Genomic DNA, 17,841 nt, shown 5'->3' with positions numbered 1-17,841 from the left:
TTGGGTGTTTTATGCAATGTTCATGTAAATTTTCTGTTAATGTGTTGTCAAACATTGAAATCTTTATTTTCAACACTTTGCCTTATTGTACAGATCTGTGCTCACCTTTGGAAGTGTCTTAGTGAGTTGCAGTGAATGATGAGACATAACGGTATCCCCCGCAATGGTGATGAGTGTGAAAGGAATGATGTGGAGATGCCGGTGTTGGACTGGGGTGGACAAATGTAGGAAGTCACACAACACAATCACTGATTTCAAATAAAGCTGTTGGACTATAACCTGGTGTTGTGTGACTTCCTACATTTGTGAAAGGAATGGCTTGGTCATTGTAGGAATGCTTTATGGTGTGGGGTGGTGTTAACCTGGCGCATCATGTGGCATCAAGTGAAGTAAACCTGACCATGGTGATGCCATCGCTGGCCTCCCAGGCGGCAATGTTGTTGGGTGCTGATGTTCTGCGTCCTGTGCAGCATCAGGTGATTGCAGAGAAGGTTGGTATTGTTGTTGGTGATGTTGGTGTTGGGGCTGATCGTGGACGGATTCAGAGGACCAAGGTGAGATTTTTTCAAGGGCACCGATGTTGCTGGAATAGATGGCAGCTGAAGTTGAGATGACAGAAGCGATCTGTCAATGATGAGAGAGCTTGCTCCAAGGAGGTGACAGTGGATAGAGAGTTTCCTCCAAACACTTCCAAACTGCATACAGCTCAAAAGTGTTTTCCAAGTGCTGAAGGCTCAAGCTTCTGTCATTGGAAAGTGACCAGCTGTGAAATGGTCGGTTTCATACCACTTTTGCAGCTGTCACCTATTCATAGCAATGGGGAGACATAGAGAACCCAACCTGCTTACCTGACGTGATCGCCAAATGACGTGAACCCCATTAAAAATGTGGTAAAATAGAAAAAGGCTGGCAAAATAGTAGTAAACAAACACTTAACAAGCAGTTAAGTATCTTAAATGCCTCCCCCGCCGCTTGGTGTCGGGTCTGTTCTGAAATCACAGACCCGACACTTTGGAAACTTACATGGAGGCGGGTTCGCAGCGGGTTCCCAAACCGGTCAATCATTTCGATTTTGACAGCGAACCCGCCTCCAAACCCTCACTCTGAGCGCCGGCAAAATTCAGCCCTTCATTTCTGTAGCTAATGCTTCCATAAAAGGTACATATAGACAAATTGGTATATACATCATGAAATAGTTTATTTGGCTTTATGGAAGTGTTTGAATAAATATATAGCATCACCACTTTAAAGTAAACATGCATAGCAAATATTAAAAATAAAATACATGTAAACAACATATTTCCCTTTGGCAGATCAATGTTTGAGATTTAAAAAATAGTTCCTTTCATAATTATACCTAGCAGTTGTAAAATAATTATGCTTTTATTATGTGTTAGAGATTGATGCAAATAAAATGTAATCAAGTAAGAGATAACACACTATCTTAGATTAGAAACAGAGTCCATTATAAATTAAAACAGTCCTTACCACTTATACCGGCCACAGCTATTGTGGGCAACTGTCAATTAATGCTAGCCGTTTGTCATTCCCATAGATAGCAATTACAAAGGCACTGCTTATAACGTATGAAGCGCTCCGGCTATTCCAGGCAGACTCAGCTGTTTGACCAGCAGTTGTTGCGTTGCGGTGCGATTACCATGGTAATTGGTGCCGGCTTACAGTTTGCACTAATCAGCACCGACTGCAGCAGGGCAGCTGTCCCAGGGACATGAGAAACAACTCTTTACAACAACAATAACAACTTGCATTTATTGCCTCTAATGTAGTAAAATGTCCCAAGGTGCATCACAGGAGCGTAATCAAACAAAATTTGATGCCGAGCCACATAAGGAGATATTAGGGTAGAAGAAGTTTTGTCAAAGAGGTAGGTTTTAAGGAGCGTCTTAAAGGAGGAAAGAGAGGTAGAGAGTAGGGGAGGTTTAGGGTGGGAATTCCAGAGCTTAGAGCCTTGGCAGCTGAAGGCACGGCCGCCAATGGTGGAGCGATTAAAATCGGGGATGCGCAAGAGGGCAGAATTGGAGGGTTTTAGGGCCGGAGGAGGTTACAGAGATAGGGAGGGGTGAGGCCATGGAGGGATTTGAAAACAAGGATGAGAATTTTAAAATCGAGGCGTTGCTTAACCGGGAGTCAATGTAGGCCAGCGAGAACAGGGGTGGTGAGTGAACGGGAGTTAGTACAAGTTAGGGTACGGGCAGCACAGTTTTGGATGAGCTTAATTTTATGGAGGGTGGAAGATGGGAAGCCGGCCAGGAGTGCATTGGAATAGTCAAGTCTAGAGGTAACAAAGGCATGGATGAGGGTTTCAGCAGCAGATGAGATGAGGCAGGAGCAGAGTCGGGGGATGTTACAGAGGTGGAAATAGGCAGTCTTAGTGATGGCGCAGATATGTGGTCAGAAGCTCATCTTGGAGTCAAATACGCCACCAAGGTTGCGCAGGTTTGGGGAATGCTGGTATCAATTATGTCAAGAACAACTGGCAAATCAGATTTGAAGATAGTAGACAAATCAGATGCGAGGTTGATGTTTGAGAAGTGCTATTCCTTTTGCCATCCGCTAACACCTACGCACCCAACATATGGTGGGGACTGTATTACACCAAGGCTGCTAAATCACAAGTATTTTAAATACATTTACAAATAGATACTCAGCATTAAATATGTTTTATACTGTAGTGATATCTATACGTTAAGTGTGTGATTCATTGCTGTTCCTATAATTAAAAATTATTTCCACATAAAATAATGAATAAAGTTGTCTTTTATCATTATTTTTGCTTGTTCTAATGCAAAGATCAAGTATTGCACATATGATGTAACTTTTGGTTCTCTCCCCCTTTTTAATTGTGTGTATCTCAGGCAAAATAACCGAAAACGAGTAAACTGGTTAAACCAATTAGAAGCATATTTATTTTTCTTTAATATGCATTTGTTTGTAACATTACTATAAGAGTTTATATTTATATAGGAATCAATGAATCTTGTCCCTGAGACAAATAATTTTAATTTTTGAAAATGTATGCTGCCTGTTATTTTAAACTAATAAAAGCTAAAAAATAAAAGAAAATGTTGTAACAGCATTTGCGTTCTCAATGTGTGTCTATAAATCTAATATTTAGTTCTGTGGGGTTTAAAATTTGGCAATTTCCCATGCAATATTCATTTATTTGCTTAATCGTGTTAATATAGTATTCAAAAAAATGTTCTTGCATTAAAATGTGGAAAATAGATACCAATAGGATCTTGCATTATATCATAGGAATCATGGTGCTTCCTTCTCACACACACAGAAATCTGCAAGAAAAGCAGAGATTTTAATTGCTAGCACAAATTCTATCAAATACTGATCTATCAATAATATATTGCACAAAATTACAGATACATTGGACACTTGAACTGAAAAATACAGCTGAAAGCACAGAGCTGTTCAAGATTATGTGACACTGACAATATTCTTCGCTCTTAATCAAAAACAGAGGTAAAACTCCCCAATGTCATGCTCACCAAGTATTAGCCCTGAGTTTAACTCCAGGTGGATTCCCCGCTCAGGGTTGAGTTAAAATTACAGTCGGGTCTCAATTATGTCTTTGGAATTCTCTACCCCAGAGGGCTGTGGAGGCTCAGTCGTTGAGTATATTCAAGACAGAGATCGATAGATTTTTGGATATTAAGGAAGACAAGGGATAGTGCAGGAAAGTGGAGTTGAAGTAGAAGATCAGCCATGATCTTATTGAATGGCGGGGCAGGCTCAAGGGGCCGAATGGCCTACTCCTGCTCCTATTTCTTATGTTCTTATGTCATCGGGCTGCAACATGCATATGTAAAGAAGGACCCTGTTGGCTCTGGGCGGGTGTCCCTGTCGCCTGCTCAGGAAAGCAGGTTCAAATTGCAGATGTTACGATCATGGTGGCTTTCGGACAGGTAAGAGCCAGGGCGATTTTAACTGCCCACCCACCAGGTTTCTGCTGAGCGAATAGGGTTAAAATCACTCCCATATGCCAATGTTCAAAAGTGCCTGAACTCACCACTTTATGGGGCAGAATTTGCGGTCGATACCACCTTTGAAATGGACTGCAAGTTCTGGATTTCCTAATTCCGAACTTGCGATCTGTCAAGTTCTGACTTGACAGATCATCCACTCCGACTGTATTATCCTCATTGCTGGCGCAGAGGTGGGCTAATTGTCCACCAACTGCCCAGCAATTAAGCATTAACATTTTACGGCTGGTGCAAACGGGGGCAGCAGCCTGTTTGCACAGCGTAACACCTTTAATTGTAACTCTCTTTGTCCTTTCAGCTTTAGAAAGGGTCCAAGTTTCTGAAAGTAACCTGCTCCCTACCCAGTCACATGACTCCACTTCCCACCACTCTCCCCAAAAAAACAGAAAAGTTGAGGAATTAATAGAATGTCTCGATTAAAAAAAATCTTTGGAATTTGTTTCAAGACGTAATTTGGATCATTGATAACTTTCTCTAAAGAAACAAAACAATATCATTTTATGTAGAGGAATAAGATAGAGGGAAACTTTGTTAGAATGAGCGCAATGTAAAAAATGTTATACCCGAGTATAAAAGTTTAGATAATTAGCGATTTTATTGCGGATCTGCGAGAAAATTCCAGTCTTTTCCTTTCCCTAAAAAAGTACAATTGCATTCTTCAAGCAAAAGTTTGCAAATATATCTAAATATTCAATTCAATGTCAATATTACCAGCTCAGGGGTAATAAATAGGACTAAAGTGCAGTAAAACAGAGATGTTTCCTTAAACTCTGAAGGAATCAAGCCCCTTACCATTCTCAGCATGTCGGATGCATCAGTTATCTCAGAGCTTTACGCTACGCTCCTGGGCTCTGATGCACTACGCTGCGCACAGCTCTGCAGCGTCTGACAGCAAGTTTACGTGTGGGGCCTCGCACCAGGTCAGTGCGAATTCCTCTCGGAGGTCGGCAGTGTACTCTGTAGCTACGCCGCCGACCGCAATTTCAGGGCCTATATTTTGTTACTAATGGGGCAATTTGCTGGCTTTATTCTCACCAGTGGAAAGCTTTGCTTTGCTGTTGAAACACCTGCTCCTCTAATTTTAGGCTGCTTGTTAAGCGCGTAGGAATATACGGGTAGATTTTTATTATTCCAGCATTTAGCTTCGCCACCCCCCCACACCGCCACTGGGAGCTCATATCAGGATTCGAAAAGGATTAATCGACAGAAATGCTGTTGGCCTGCTGACCTCTGCACCCCAATTCCCATGTGCGCTCCCAGCCAGGAACGCTTTGCACCAAAAGCACAAACTTGTGTAACTTGCCCTATAGGGTTTGTTTTGGAACAATGTGAATTCTTCAACTTCCTCTACTGAACACAGCAATGCTTTGTAAATGGCAACTATCTTTGAGTCTTTTTGCTGCTAACTTTTTCTCCTATTGCCCTTGCTTCTGATGATTTGGTTACTACTAACTAGAACTTTAGCTCTTTGAGCCAAAAACACATCCTCTTTTGTGGTGAACACTGGCATTGGAGGGTTACTTTTGATATTAAAATCTGAATCACGTAAAACCATGAAATTTTAATATAAAGGAAACTGTCGAGTCATCTTCCACTCAATGAACTATCTGGACTGGAATAACATTTTAATTAAACTATAATACTATCCCCAATGAACAGGCAAAAAATTCAGATGGTTGTATAATCAAGGTGGGGTTGATAAAACAACTTGACTTCAAGGGAATAGTTTTACAGCTTTTAAATTTTTTAAATTCCACTCTAGGTAGTTCAATGAGTGGAAAGTGACTTGGCAGATTCCTTTGTACTGAAATGTCAGTTTTTATACCTCCTCCAAAACCCTTTTGTGAATGATTTGCAAAATTAATTTAAACCTGAGTATTAAAAATAAGATACTATTGAATTAATATCATCAGCAAGGTCTATCAGGACAGTATATCATTCCAGGTGTAGTTGCAGTTGAAGGTAACAGTCAGATCGCGGTCGACAGCAAATGGCAGCAGAGCCTTTCTCAACACAATGAAGGACTTGCTCTGACAGACCTAAGCACGAGGCTAAACTAAAGGTGTTCATTGCAAGCTCAAAATGTGTGAGATTATTTCAACTTGTAACACCACAGAATATGAGGGAGTGCAGGAATTGATGCACGACCTGGCTCCAGGTGAACATGAAAAAGGAAAGGCCCATCAGGTCCATAAATGCTCACTCTATCCATTAGATGATGTAGCCTTGTGCACCACCCTTTACATCCACTGGTAATAATAACTCCTGGGTAGACAAACAACAGTGAGAAAAAAAACTATGGCCAATTTCAGCCAAAACTCTGGAAAATCCTCTCCAACTTGCTAAGGCAATTTTGAACAAGCTGTACACAACAACAGAAAATGCTGGAAAAACTCAGCAGGTCAGGCAACATCCGTGGAGAGAAATTTGAGTTGACGTTTCGGGTATCATGCTATCCATGACGCATCACCAGACACACTTAAAATAACCCCGCACCCCCATTACACCCTAATTTCCTAAGGAACATAGGATAATAAAGGAAACTGCAATCTTCATTCATCAGACTTCTTACCTCACCTTATCGGATATCCTTCATTAGCCCTGGTTGTCAAAAATTATCTCTCACTCTATTAAAGTTTATATTATGCTTTGCAGTACTGCTTCACTGGATATGTTATTCCCCATGTTTACTATCCTTTAATGATGAAGTTACACTTCACCTGTGTATTCACCTTTTGTCTACGAATGAATCTATGTCCCATCGTCTTAGAGTTTGTGATAATATTGAACATCATTCTGGGATCCAGTTTATCTATTTCCAAGAAGACCTTAATAAACTCATCTCTAACCCACCTTTTCCCATTGTAAATATCCCTAGCACCCTTAGGGCTAGAAATTGCTTAGCGCCCCATTTGGGCCGATAACTTTTGCGGGAGCAACAAGTATCAGCGGGCACTACACAATTGATTCCGATGGAAACTTCCAGTTTAGTGCTCCAGGAGGGAAGTGGAGCATTGAATCAAGCGCTACCACTTCCCTTAGAGCGCTAAAGGGAGCGAGAGGGGCAGTAGCGGCAGAGCACTGCACAATGTTCCGTACAGCACTGCCGGTTTTACAGACTTCTTCCCTCCCTTAAAGGGCTAATGCTGCGGTCATTGAAGGCTAAGGTTAGGAATGGTTGTCAACGGCACCTGCAATATGCGCATAGCAGCACCAAGCACTCTAAGAGAGTGCAGGGCTGATCAGTCGCGGGTTGGAAAAAAATCAAAATACAGCATAAATTTTGGCCTACCTGGCCACCACTACCTTTAATTAGCACTCCCCAAGTGGCCAGCCGAGGTGACAACGCATCCTGCAGCTGTCGTTCTTGACACCCAGCGATACTGCAGGGGGGCCCAAGTGAATTTTACATCCGGGGCATTAACGGGGCGCTGCACACCGGGTGATGTCATGATCTCCAGGGAAGAGGAGATTGAGGCGGTAAGTTTTAGCGCCAGTGCAAACCCACCAGGGAAGTTCACGGGCGCCGGTAATTTCGCTGCGCCTGGTCGGTAAGCCCTTAGTGCCCCGTTATCGTCCCCCGGAGGCGCTAACAGGAGGCGCAAAGGAAGCCAATTTCTCCCCCTTGGTCTTTACTCATAGTTCTTATACCTAATTCCATTGTATCTACGTGGCTGCTCCTTCTTTGTACTTTGTTCTTCCTCCAAGGTTAGGATATCCTTCCTGTGATATGGTGAACAGTACACAATGTGCAAAGTGGGGCCAGACCAGTGTTTGTACAAGCTAATTATCACTTTGTGCCTGGTGCTGTCTTCCTCAAGCTAACATTGTAACAATTTAAGGTGTTTTCTGTTAAAGTCCCCAGCTCCCTCTCCTGTAGATTACTTCCATTGTTTGTATCCTTTCTCTAGCTTCATGACTTTGTATTTGTCCACATTAAACGACATCTCCCACTTTTTGGCCCAATCCCCGAACCTGTCTCAATTCACTCTCCAACTGGTCTGCTTCTTCTCTACTATTTAGGACCTCTCCCAATTTGGTAATATTGACAAACAAACATGGCCCCAGAACATATCCCCATTGTAACGTGCTTATCGCTTCTCCCCGGGCGCATGCTGTTCATTTAACAACTACGCTTTGCAACATTATTAGTATAGTCTGAGAATTGTATCTACTTACCAATAAACAGACGAGGAACAACAGAAACAGAGCAAGCAGGCAGCCCAGTACAATGAGTATTATGGCCCAATATGGTAATTCTGATTTGGCATAACCGACTGGTGTTTGAGCTTCTGAATTAAAAATCAGACACATGGCAATCACTAATGATGAACGTAAAGCTAATAAAAGCCTAAGGTAAATTATGCTTATGATAGATAAGCTCAGTTAGATAATAAAAATTCTAATCTATTCAACCCAACAATGGTTACGCATCAATAATGTTCCTTATATGCTTTCATAAGAAAAAAATACATGGTACATTCTCATGCAGTCTATCATAAAAAGAACATACTTTACAAATGATGAAATGGTCAAATTATTTAAGTTTTTTTAATATCAAATCTAATGTCAGCTGAATATCTCTGACTAATCAGTGAAGCTGCAATGTCAGGAAGGCCAGTTTTTGCTGGATTATGGCAGATATTTAGTATTATACGATGAATACCTTCTAAATGTTTCTTTACTTTAATCTGTTGACATTACAGTTCCTTACATACAGGAACAGGAAAAGATTAGGTCAAACCTTGCCATACAAAATATAAAAAATACATAATGGGCCAGAAATTCGTGAACGGGGCTTGCCGCGCGTGCAAGGTCCCGATTTGCACTTACCCGACGCGCCTGCCGATCACCTCCAGGGACGCCTGGAATTCCATTTTGAATCTGAAGAATCCTGGGCAGCGTTTGACGTCACGCTGCCCAGGAGTGCAGCCAACGCGAAGCCTGGAGCGCGCTGTGCAACTGAGACACGCCCCTTGAGGTCTCAGTTTAACAGGACACGCCCCCAATGTTTCTGCCAAGCTGCTAAGCATTTTTACATGCAAAGCAGCAGTTTAAATAGGTTTTTGGAAGTTTTTTGAAGCTTTTGGTAACTTTTATAAACTTTTAAAAACGTTTACATTATTTTGAAGAATCTGAAGTAGTTTTAAACAGAATTAAAGCAATTTAAAGACTTTTAAAAGCCCTAAAAGATTTTTTTTAATTCCATTTATTTATTTAGCAATGTCATCGTCATACGTGTCTTCACACTGTTCCCTTTGGGGAACTGTATGAAGTGGTGGAAGGATTTATGGCCATGATTAACGCTCATTCCGTGACCATAACCATCTTTGAACCAGCCATTAGGGCGGTTAGTCCTATGGCGGGAGGGTTTTACGGGCTCCCACAAGCTATACAAGGAGGGGGGGCCACCCACACCCACGGACGCAAATATCCCACTGGATGTCAACCCAGAATTTAGAGCCGGAGCTCCGACTCCACTTGCCGGGACTGTCTGGAGCGGGGTTCGAAACCCTACCCTGATCTGGCCCAGCGGCGGGGATCCTACCGCTATGCCAAAGGCCCAATCCGATTAGCAACGTGAAATGGCTGGAATGAGCACAATTCACGGCATTAAAAGAACTCACAATTGAACTGATGATGACCTCAGCAATCTCCTCAAGGAGGTGGAGGCGCAGCGCCTGCTCATCATTGGTAATGAGAAGTCAAAGGCGCCGCAAAAAGGGCAGATGATAGCTTGGTCTTTCAAGTGGCAACATAGGGCTCCAGTCACGGGGAGGGAAAAGGCGCAGGAAACGTATGGGTGTCACCTTTTGTGCGGAGTGGGCCTTTTGCGTAGCAGTAAGCATCCCCGCCGCTGGGCCAGAAGGAGTAGGGTTTCGAACCCCACTCCAGACAGCCCCGGCAAGTGGAGTCGGAGCTCCAACTATAAATTCTGGGTGGACATCCAGCGGGATACTTGCGTCCGTGGGTGTGGGTGTGGGTGTGGGTGGCCCCCCCCTCAGATGGGTTGTGGGAGCCCGTAAAACCCTCACGCCATAGGACTAACCACCCTAATGGCTGGTTCAAAGATGGTTATGGTCACGGAATGAGCGTTAATCACGGCCATAAATCCTTCCACCACTTCATACAGTTCCCGAAAGGGAACAGTGTGAGGATACGTACGACGATGACCTCTTGCGCAATGCACCTCCTTGGACCCTCAGTCGCAGATGCGAGGGGGCAAATCGTGCAATTGTTAAATTTTTCATTTTATTGACATGTAAAATGTTGGCCCAGTAATTCCCTTCCAAATGCGCGAGTACGGTCGGGGTACTTACGCGTCTGGCCGGAGGAAATGCCGGTTTTCAGCATGCACAGTGCATGTGGGGAAAACCGGCATTTCCTGTCCTCTGAACGAAGGGGTTCAGAGGCAGAACGCGTGCGACTGCACAGGCAGCGCGTGTGCAGTAAAATTCGCCGCTTTCATTCATGCTTTCAGTGAGGTCAAGTCCTTACAACTTACACATGAAAAAAGCATGGGTACAGTTGCTCCAGAGGCTGCGGAGGAAGATATTTCTTATCGTGGAGCTTCTGAAAGTATGTATGTCTGTATATATTCCTTTGCGTGTTATGTATATATTCCTTTACTTATGTGTATGAATGTATTATTTAATTATGACTTTCAGAGAAAGTAACTTATTGGAAAATCATAATTAAAAACATACATTCATACACATAAGTAAAGGAATATAAAACATACATACATATACGTAAAGGAATATATGCGGACATACATACATAATTACTTATTACTGATGAAAAGTTTCTTTCTTAAAAGTGCTGGAAATGTTACATTACTCATTTTGGAACACTCATTTTCACATTCCATTCACACAGCCACAATTGCTCCTTCTACCTACCGTTCTGAAAACCCGTTTAAAAAAAAAAATTTAAACTTTAAAACTTACTTAAAATTTCTTAAAATAACTTCCCTCCCTTTCCCAAACAAAAATATTGCCTTTCAGAAGCTCCACGATAAAATATATCTTCCTCCGCAGCCTTGGAACAACTTTACACATGCTTTTTTCAAGTGTAACTTGTAAGGACTTACCCTCACTGAATCCATGAATGAAATCTACGAAGTTCACTGCGCAAGCGCTGCCTGTGCAGTCGCACGCGCTGTGCCTATGAACCCCTTCGTTCCGAGGTCTGGAAATGCCGGCATTCCCTGCATGCGCTGTGCATGCTGAACGCCGGCATTTCCAACGGCCAGATGCGTGAGTACCCAGACCGTACTCACGCATTTGGTCACGAATTTCTGGCCCATAATATAATGGCCTAAAAATTCGGTGGCGCCCCCGCCAGAAGTCCCGCCCCGGAAGGAGCCGGGAGCGCCAGCGGGATATTCAGTTTGAGCACCCCAAACGGAAGCGGGGCGCTGCTCGAGGCGCCCCACGTCCATCTTGGGGCGCTGAAACTGAATATCGCAGCGCAACATGCCGCAGCGCCACACGCTGCAGCATGGCGCGCTGCGGTACTGCAGGCCTTCCTCCCCTTCTTAAAGGGGAGGGGCCTGCACCAGTGCGATCTCTGATCGTGAGTGCCGGCAAAAGAGCCCGGCACCGAGGAGAGGTGCCGGGCTCTCGGGACACAGCTGACACTGCCCGGGGGGGGGGATCAGGAGGCCGGGGAGGGCGGCGCGAGCAGGTGCTGGCAGGCGGCCACCGAGAAAAATGGCCGCCCCGCACCTCCCCTTTAATTTGCGCCACTACCGCCACAGGTAGGCCCCCCTGAACCAGTTGCGATTTGCGACCGGCGCTACGGGGGGGGGCGCGACCCAATATCGCATTCGGGGTGGTAGCGGGGCGCTGTGCACACTGATGACGTCATCGGTGGCTAACGCTGCCAATTAGTGCCTCACTAAATTTCGCGGGAGGCGTGGCCAATGGCGCTAAAGCCACTGAGTGCCCTCTTTAGGCGCTAACTGGTGGCGCAGCCCACCGAATTTCTAGGCCATATTAACTTCAATTCTCCCATAATGGTAAGTGCAGTCTATTTTTGATAACTGAAATTTATTTATGCATCAAATATTTGAATTAAGCAGCGTAACACAGCAAGGTGGAAATTTAGTGCTAAAATATTGATGCTTTGAATTACGAAACTTTAAATTAAGAGCTGCAGACTGTATTTAAGGAAGTCAATACAACTTGCACTTAGAGTGTCAATAATGTAGAAAAAAGTCCCAGTTGCATTGCAGAGAACAAATGGGGCAGGTGTCCAGGATTTTGGGTCTGGTTAGAAGAGGTGACGGAGAGTTTAGTTGAAGAAATATATATATATATATATATTTTATTCGTTTATGGGATGTGGGCTTCGCTGGCAAGACCAGCATTTATTGCCCATCCCTAATTGCCCTTGAGAAGGTGGTGGTGAGCCACCTCTTGAACTGCTGCAGTCCGTGTGGTGAAGGTACTCCCACAGTGCTGTTAGGGAGGAAGTTCCAGGATTTTGACCCAGCGACGATGAAGGAACGGCGATATACTTCTAAGTCAGGATGGTGTGTGACTTGGAGGGGAACTTGGAGGTGGTGGTGTTCCCATGCGCCTGCTGCCCTTGTCCTTCTAGGTGGAAGAGGTCGTGGGTTTGAGAGGTGCTGTCGAAGAAGCCTTGGCGAGTTGCTGCAGTGCATCTTGTAGATGGTACACAGTGCAGCCACGGTGCGCCGGTGGCGGAGGGAGTGAATGTTTAAGGTGGTGGATGGGGTGCCAATAAAGCGGGCTGCTTTGTCCTGGATGGTGTCGAGGTTCTTGAGTGTTGTTGGAGTTGCACTCATCCAGGCAAGTGGAGAGTATTCCATCACACTCCTTATTGTGCCTTGTACATGGTGCGAAGGCTTTGGGGAGTCAGGAGGCGAGACACTTGCCGCAGAATAGCTAGCCTTGTAGATGGTGGAAAGGGGGCTTCTAAGGTGGGGAGAAAGTTGGACAAATGGAGAAGGTTGGGGAGGGAATTCCAGAACATCTAGGGGACATACAATTTACTCAAAGCATTCCCCATTTTATAATTAAGCTCAATATACACACAGACTCCTCAGATGATCCAGGACATATAGCTCAGAAAATCAATGTTTTTAAAAAAAAAAGTTAAATAGGACTTTTATGAGTTTAGTGGGGCAGATTTTCGACTTTACTGCCTGAACGCATTGCCTGGGTGAAGCACAGAAAGGAAAATCTGACAGGGAGGATCGCACACCAGTGACAGAACATGCTGGACTTTCCTTCCGTTAATTGAAATGGCAGGAAAATCAAACGTGTTCTGTCACCGGCGTGCGATCCTTCCCATTACGTTCTCCTTTCTGCATTCTGCTCAGATGATCCTTAAAGCCTAGGTGGTTATGAAATAAGGGAGTACTTTGATTAACATTCCTTTTGTTTTAAACACAGCCATTGCGATGCATTTAAGGTATGTCAACAAAAACAGTAGATTTCCCCATAAAACTGTCACTGACTTATTTAAATTGAAACACAATTAAATTTGTACATTTCATTTTAGTGTTTATCTGAGGAAAGAAATCTTTATCCCATTCTGGGGCCAATTTTAACATGGCCAAATCACGGTTAACGAGGTAGTAATGGCCTCAAAATGCCGTTGCGAGAGTTACTGACACATTAATGCCAAAGTTCTAGCCGCCCCTTTATATGCAAATCGGGTCCTATGACATGAAATGACACTTTAGGGCGGTGGATGCTCCGACTAGTTTTACTGGCGATGCTGTACAAGAGGACCAAAAAAGGTAAGCTTTAAATTATTTTTGTGGGGCTAAGAGGAGTTGGCACCCCCACCTCCTCCCGCCCCACCCTGTGATCGCAATACCCCCTTCCGGCCTGAATCTGGTGAGCTGCATCGATCGCTGGGAGGTTCTACTTTAATGAGATGTTGGCCTCTTAATGGTTCCGGCCTCTTCGCTCCTGAAATCAGCATGCTCTGCCTGTCAGCGCCTGAATGTTAGAATCTACCCCTTAATGTTCGTTAATCCAGACCAGTTGGATGACATCTTTAATTCACTTAAAAATATAGTCAATTATGATTGTTACTTACCCACTGACAAACTGTTGTTTCTTAGCTGATATACACCTTCAAGCCACTGTGTACCATTTGTCAGCTCGTCAAATTCTGCTTTCACTTTAGCTGGTGTCACTGGAGCAGTGGGATTGTTTGGCTTGAAGTAGATTTTGGAGATAACTTTGACTGATCCGTTTCTGTTGGGGTGAGGGGAGAAAGTGTGAAGAAAGCGGATAGAGAATGTGAGGCTACAGGTTCCTCTTCTGCCCCTTTGGGGATGGATTTGAGGCAGGGCAGAACTTCCACCTGCCCCATGGATGCGCCCTCACCCTATTCCAAATTCCGTAGTCAGGGTAATTAGTCTAAAGCCGGCAGGCACCCGGGCCATTTTTGTCACTAGCTGGCAAATCTCCTGCGGCATTTTGTCGCAGCATAAGATGGCTGAGTGTGCCAGCCAAAGAGCTTCCACAAATCGTTCTAGGGCAACATTTTAAATTTGCCTCTTTCCTAACAACCATTGGTTGTTCTACCTTTTAAATTATACTAGACCCCAAATTTATCAGGATCAATTCCTAGCATGCTCATACACCCGCTTCATGCGCCATGTAGGTGTATATTGGGTCAGAGCAGCTGAGAGGAAATTGGCAGGATTGTGGGCAGATGACAATGCCTCGCCAGTACCGAGTCTTTCACATACATCCACACAATTGGGGTTAAACACAGGAATGAGCCCACCCACACTTCTGACGGCATTTTGCAAACAAAAACTGGGGGCTATAACCAGGTCCTGACCCACATTCCTCCGCTGCATACATAAAACAACAACAACAACTTGCATTTATATAGCGCCTTTAACGTAGTAAAACGTCCCAAGGCGCTGCACAGGAGTATTTTAAGACAAAAAATTTGACACCGATCCACATAAGGATAAATTTGGGCGGATGACCAAAACTTGGTCAAAGAGTTGGTTTTAAGGAGCGTCTTAAAGGAGCAAAGAGAGGCAGTGAGGCGGATAGGTTTAGGCAGGGAATTCCAGAGCTTAGAGCCTAGGCAACAGAAGGCACGGCCACCAAAGTTTGGGGGGGGGGCGGGAGGTTGTGGGGCTGAAGGAGATTACAGAGCTAGGGAGGGGAGAGGCCATGGAGGGATTTGAAAACAAGGATGAGAATTTTGAAATCGAGGCGTTGCTTAATCGGGAGCCAATGTAGGTCAGCAAGCACAGGAGTGATGGGTGAACGGGACTTGGTACGAGTTACGTGCAGCTGAGTTTTGGATGAGCTCAAGTTTACATAGGGTGGAATGTGGGAGGCCAGCCAGGAGTGCGTTGGAATAGTCAAGTCTAGAGGTAACAAAGGCATGGATGAAGGTTTCAGCAGCGGATGAGCTGAGGCAAGGACGGAGACAGATGTTATGGAGGTGGAAGTAGGCGGTCTTTGTTATGCTGCGTGTAATGTATATACCTTTAAGGGGGGAACTACTTTTTACAGCTCATGTATACTGTAGCACCGGCAGTGACCACACCTGTATATAGAACTGAGTAGTAATCTGTACAGTTCAGTTCCAGAGTGAGCCACGTTGAGTAAACACCTGTTGTACCGTTCTCCTGCAGTCTGTGTCTTACTACTGACGGACACAACATTGGCGACGAGGCAAATTCGATCCTACCTGCAACTCTGCATCACCTCCCAGGGATTCGTTCCTGGAGACCAGTAGATTGGAGGTCAAGACAAGAGACACGGGCGTCGACCACGGGCAACCGCCCAGTCATCCAGCAGAGACTCAAGAATTGCGGGGGAGGCTGTTGAGAGCCAGGCTTGGCTTTCCAGTCATGGTGGTCCAGCGAAACGGGCTGGCAACAGGTAGTGCGCAGACCCTTCCCGGACAGCGGCGGGCTAGAGCCCGACCGAGCGGCACAGAAAAGGGCCGAGCAGCGTCGACGAGAGAGAGAGAGAGAGGGCAGAGCGCACAGGGCACAGCCGGTGTTCAGGGGCCGAGCAGCGTCGAGGAGAGGGAGAGAGACGTGCAGAAACCCGCGAGGCGCCACCACTGCCACGAGGACCGCCGAGAGCGGCGTTGGCAGCAGTGCAGGAGAAGCGCGCGAAACCTACAGGGTGCCGCCATTGCCACGAGGACCGCTGAGAGTGGTGTTGGCAGTAGCGGGGGAGGAAGGAAAGCGCGGGAGACGCCATTTTAAGCCATTTTAAACCACACCCAAAATGCCGAAGAGTGGCAGTATCACCGCATTTGACAATGAAGTCGAAGATTGGACTACATATGTCGAACGAATAGAGGTATACTGCAAGGCAAATGAGGTGTCAGATGACAAGAAAGCACCGGTATTGTTAAATTTAATGGGTGCAAAGACGTATGGCTTATTACAAAATCTAGTAACCCCAGCGAAGCCAGTGGAAAAGAGTTTTGGAGACATAGTGACGATACTACAGGAACATTTAAACCCCACACCTCTGCTGATAGCAGAAAGATTCAAATTTCACAAACGGAACCAGCATAAGGATGAAAGCAATGCTGAATATTTAACAGAACTGCGCAAACTATCGAAACACTGCCAGTTTGGAACGGGACTGGCAGATACCTTAAGGGACAAGTTTGTGTGTGGGCTTCAAAGTGAAGGAACCCAGAAACAGCTTTTATCTGAAAAGGACCTTACGCTGGACAAGGCTTTCAGCATTGCGGTATCATATGAAGCAGCAGCACGGGGCGCTGCAGAGATACAACAGAGACTGCAAGAATATGGCACAAACGAAATGTCATACAGAACAGAGAAGTGCTATCGCTGCGGCAGAACAACACAGGACCACAATGATTGCTGGTTCAAAGACAAAGTGTGCAGACAGTGTGGAAAAGTAGGACACATAGCATGAGTCTGCAGGTCGGGAAAGAAAACCAGCAATAAGAAATCTCCAAAAGAAAAGTACAAGAAGGTACATAAGGTGACGGAGAATAGTTCAGACGAACAAAAGAGCGATACCGACTCCGAAAGCAGGGAGCTGAGTTGTCTGAAACTACATAATGTGATCAAAATGGAGGATCACCGAACCATTCGCGTCACTCTCAAGATAGCAGGAGTCCAGGTAAAAATGGAATTGGACACAGGATCAGCCCTAACAGTCATAAACCAATGGGACTACGAGCGGCTATTCTCACACACACCCTTGAGAGACAAAAACATTATTTTGAAGACGTACACGGGGCAAAAAGTCTACCCCAAAGGAAAAATAAGGGTGACCGTTATATATAACGGTAAGGAAACACCAAAACTAGACCTGTATGTATTGCAAGATGGAGGACCACCATTACTGGGATGTGAATGGATCCGGAAAATACAGCTGGATTGGCATTCCATACAAGCACTGACTGTGGCTACCAAAAAGGATGACGACGTCACACCTGGGCGACTGTCAAAGATCCTAACCGACGCGCAAGAAGTGTTCCAGCAAGGACTCGGAACACTAAAAGGCATGACAGCAACAATTAAAATCGAAGGAAAGGCAAGCCCAAAATTTTTTAAGGCCAGACCGGTACCTTATGCAATCCGCCCAGCTGTCGAAGCAGAGCTGGAGAGTTTGGAATGTTCAGGACTACTGTCCAAGGTAGACTGGAGCGAGTGGGCTACACCCATCGTCCCTGTGATGAAAAAGTCGTTGAGCAGCACGCCTGGGGAACCAAGGAAGGTTCGCATCTGTGGGGACTTAAATGGTAACAGTGAACCCAGACCGTCACACCGTGCGATATCCACTTCCGCGGATTGAAGATATTTTCG

At 45.0% G+C, this 17,841-nt stretch overlaps 1 protein-coding gene across 1 annotated transcript in view; it reads right to left on the bottom strand.

Annotated features, from left to right (window-relative positions):
- Window positions 1-1,173: 1,173 nt before the first annotated feature.
- The window catches only part of LOC147108192 (mucin-16), a 114,444-nt gene continuing 97,776 nt past the window's right edge, over window positions 1,174-17,841 (bottom strand). The window contains exons 25-27 of the mRNA XM_086004730.1: window positions 14,097-14,257; window positions 8,196-8,308; window positions 1,174-3,311 (exon numbers count right to left, since the gene is read on the bottom strand). Of these exons, the coding sequence (XP_085860856.1) occupies window positions 3,210-3,311; window positions 8,196-8,308; window positions 14,097-14,257 (376 nt within the window). The 3' untranslated portion in view covers window positions 1,174-3,209. The remainder of the gene's footprint in view (window positions 3,312-8,195; window positions 8,309-14,096; window positions 14,258-17,841) is intronic.

Source organism: Somniosus microcephalus, chromosome 13 (assembly GCF_052327205.1).
Source record: "Somniosus microcephalus isolate GS21.2 chromosome 13, FLI_Smic_1.0, whole genome shotgun sequence".
NCBI lineage: Eukaryota > Metazoa > Chordata > Chondrichthyes > Squaliformes > Somniosidae > Somniosus > Somniosus microcephalus.
This window is presented reverse-complemented; position numbering and strand designations above follow the sequence as displayed.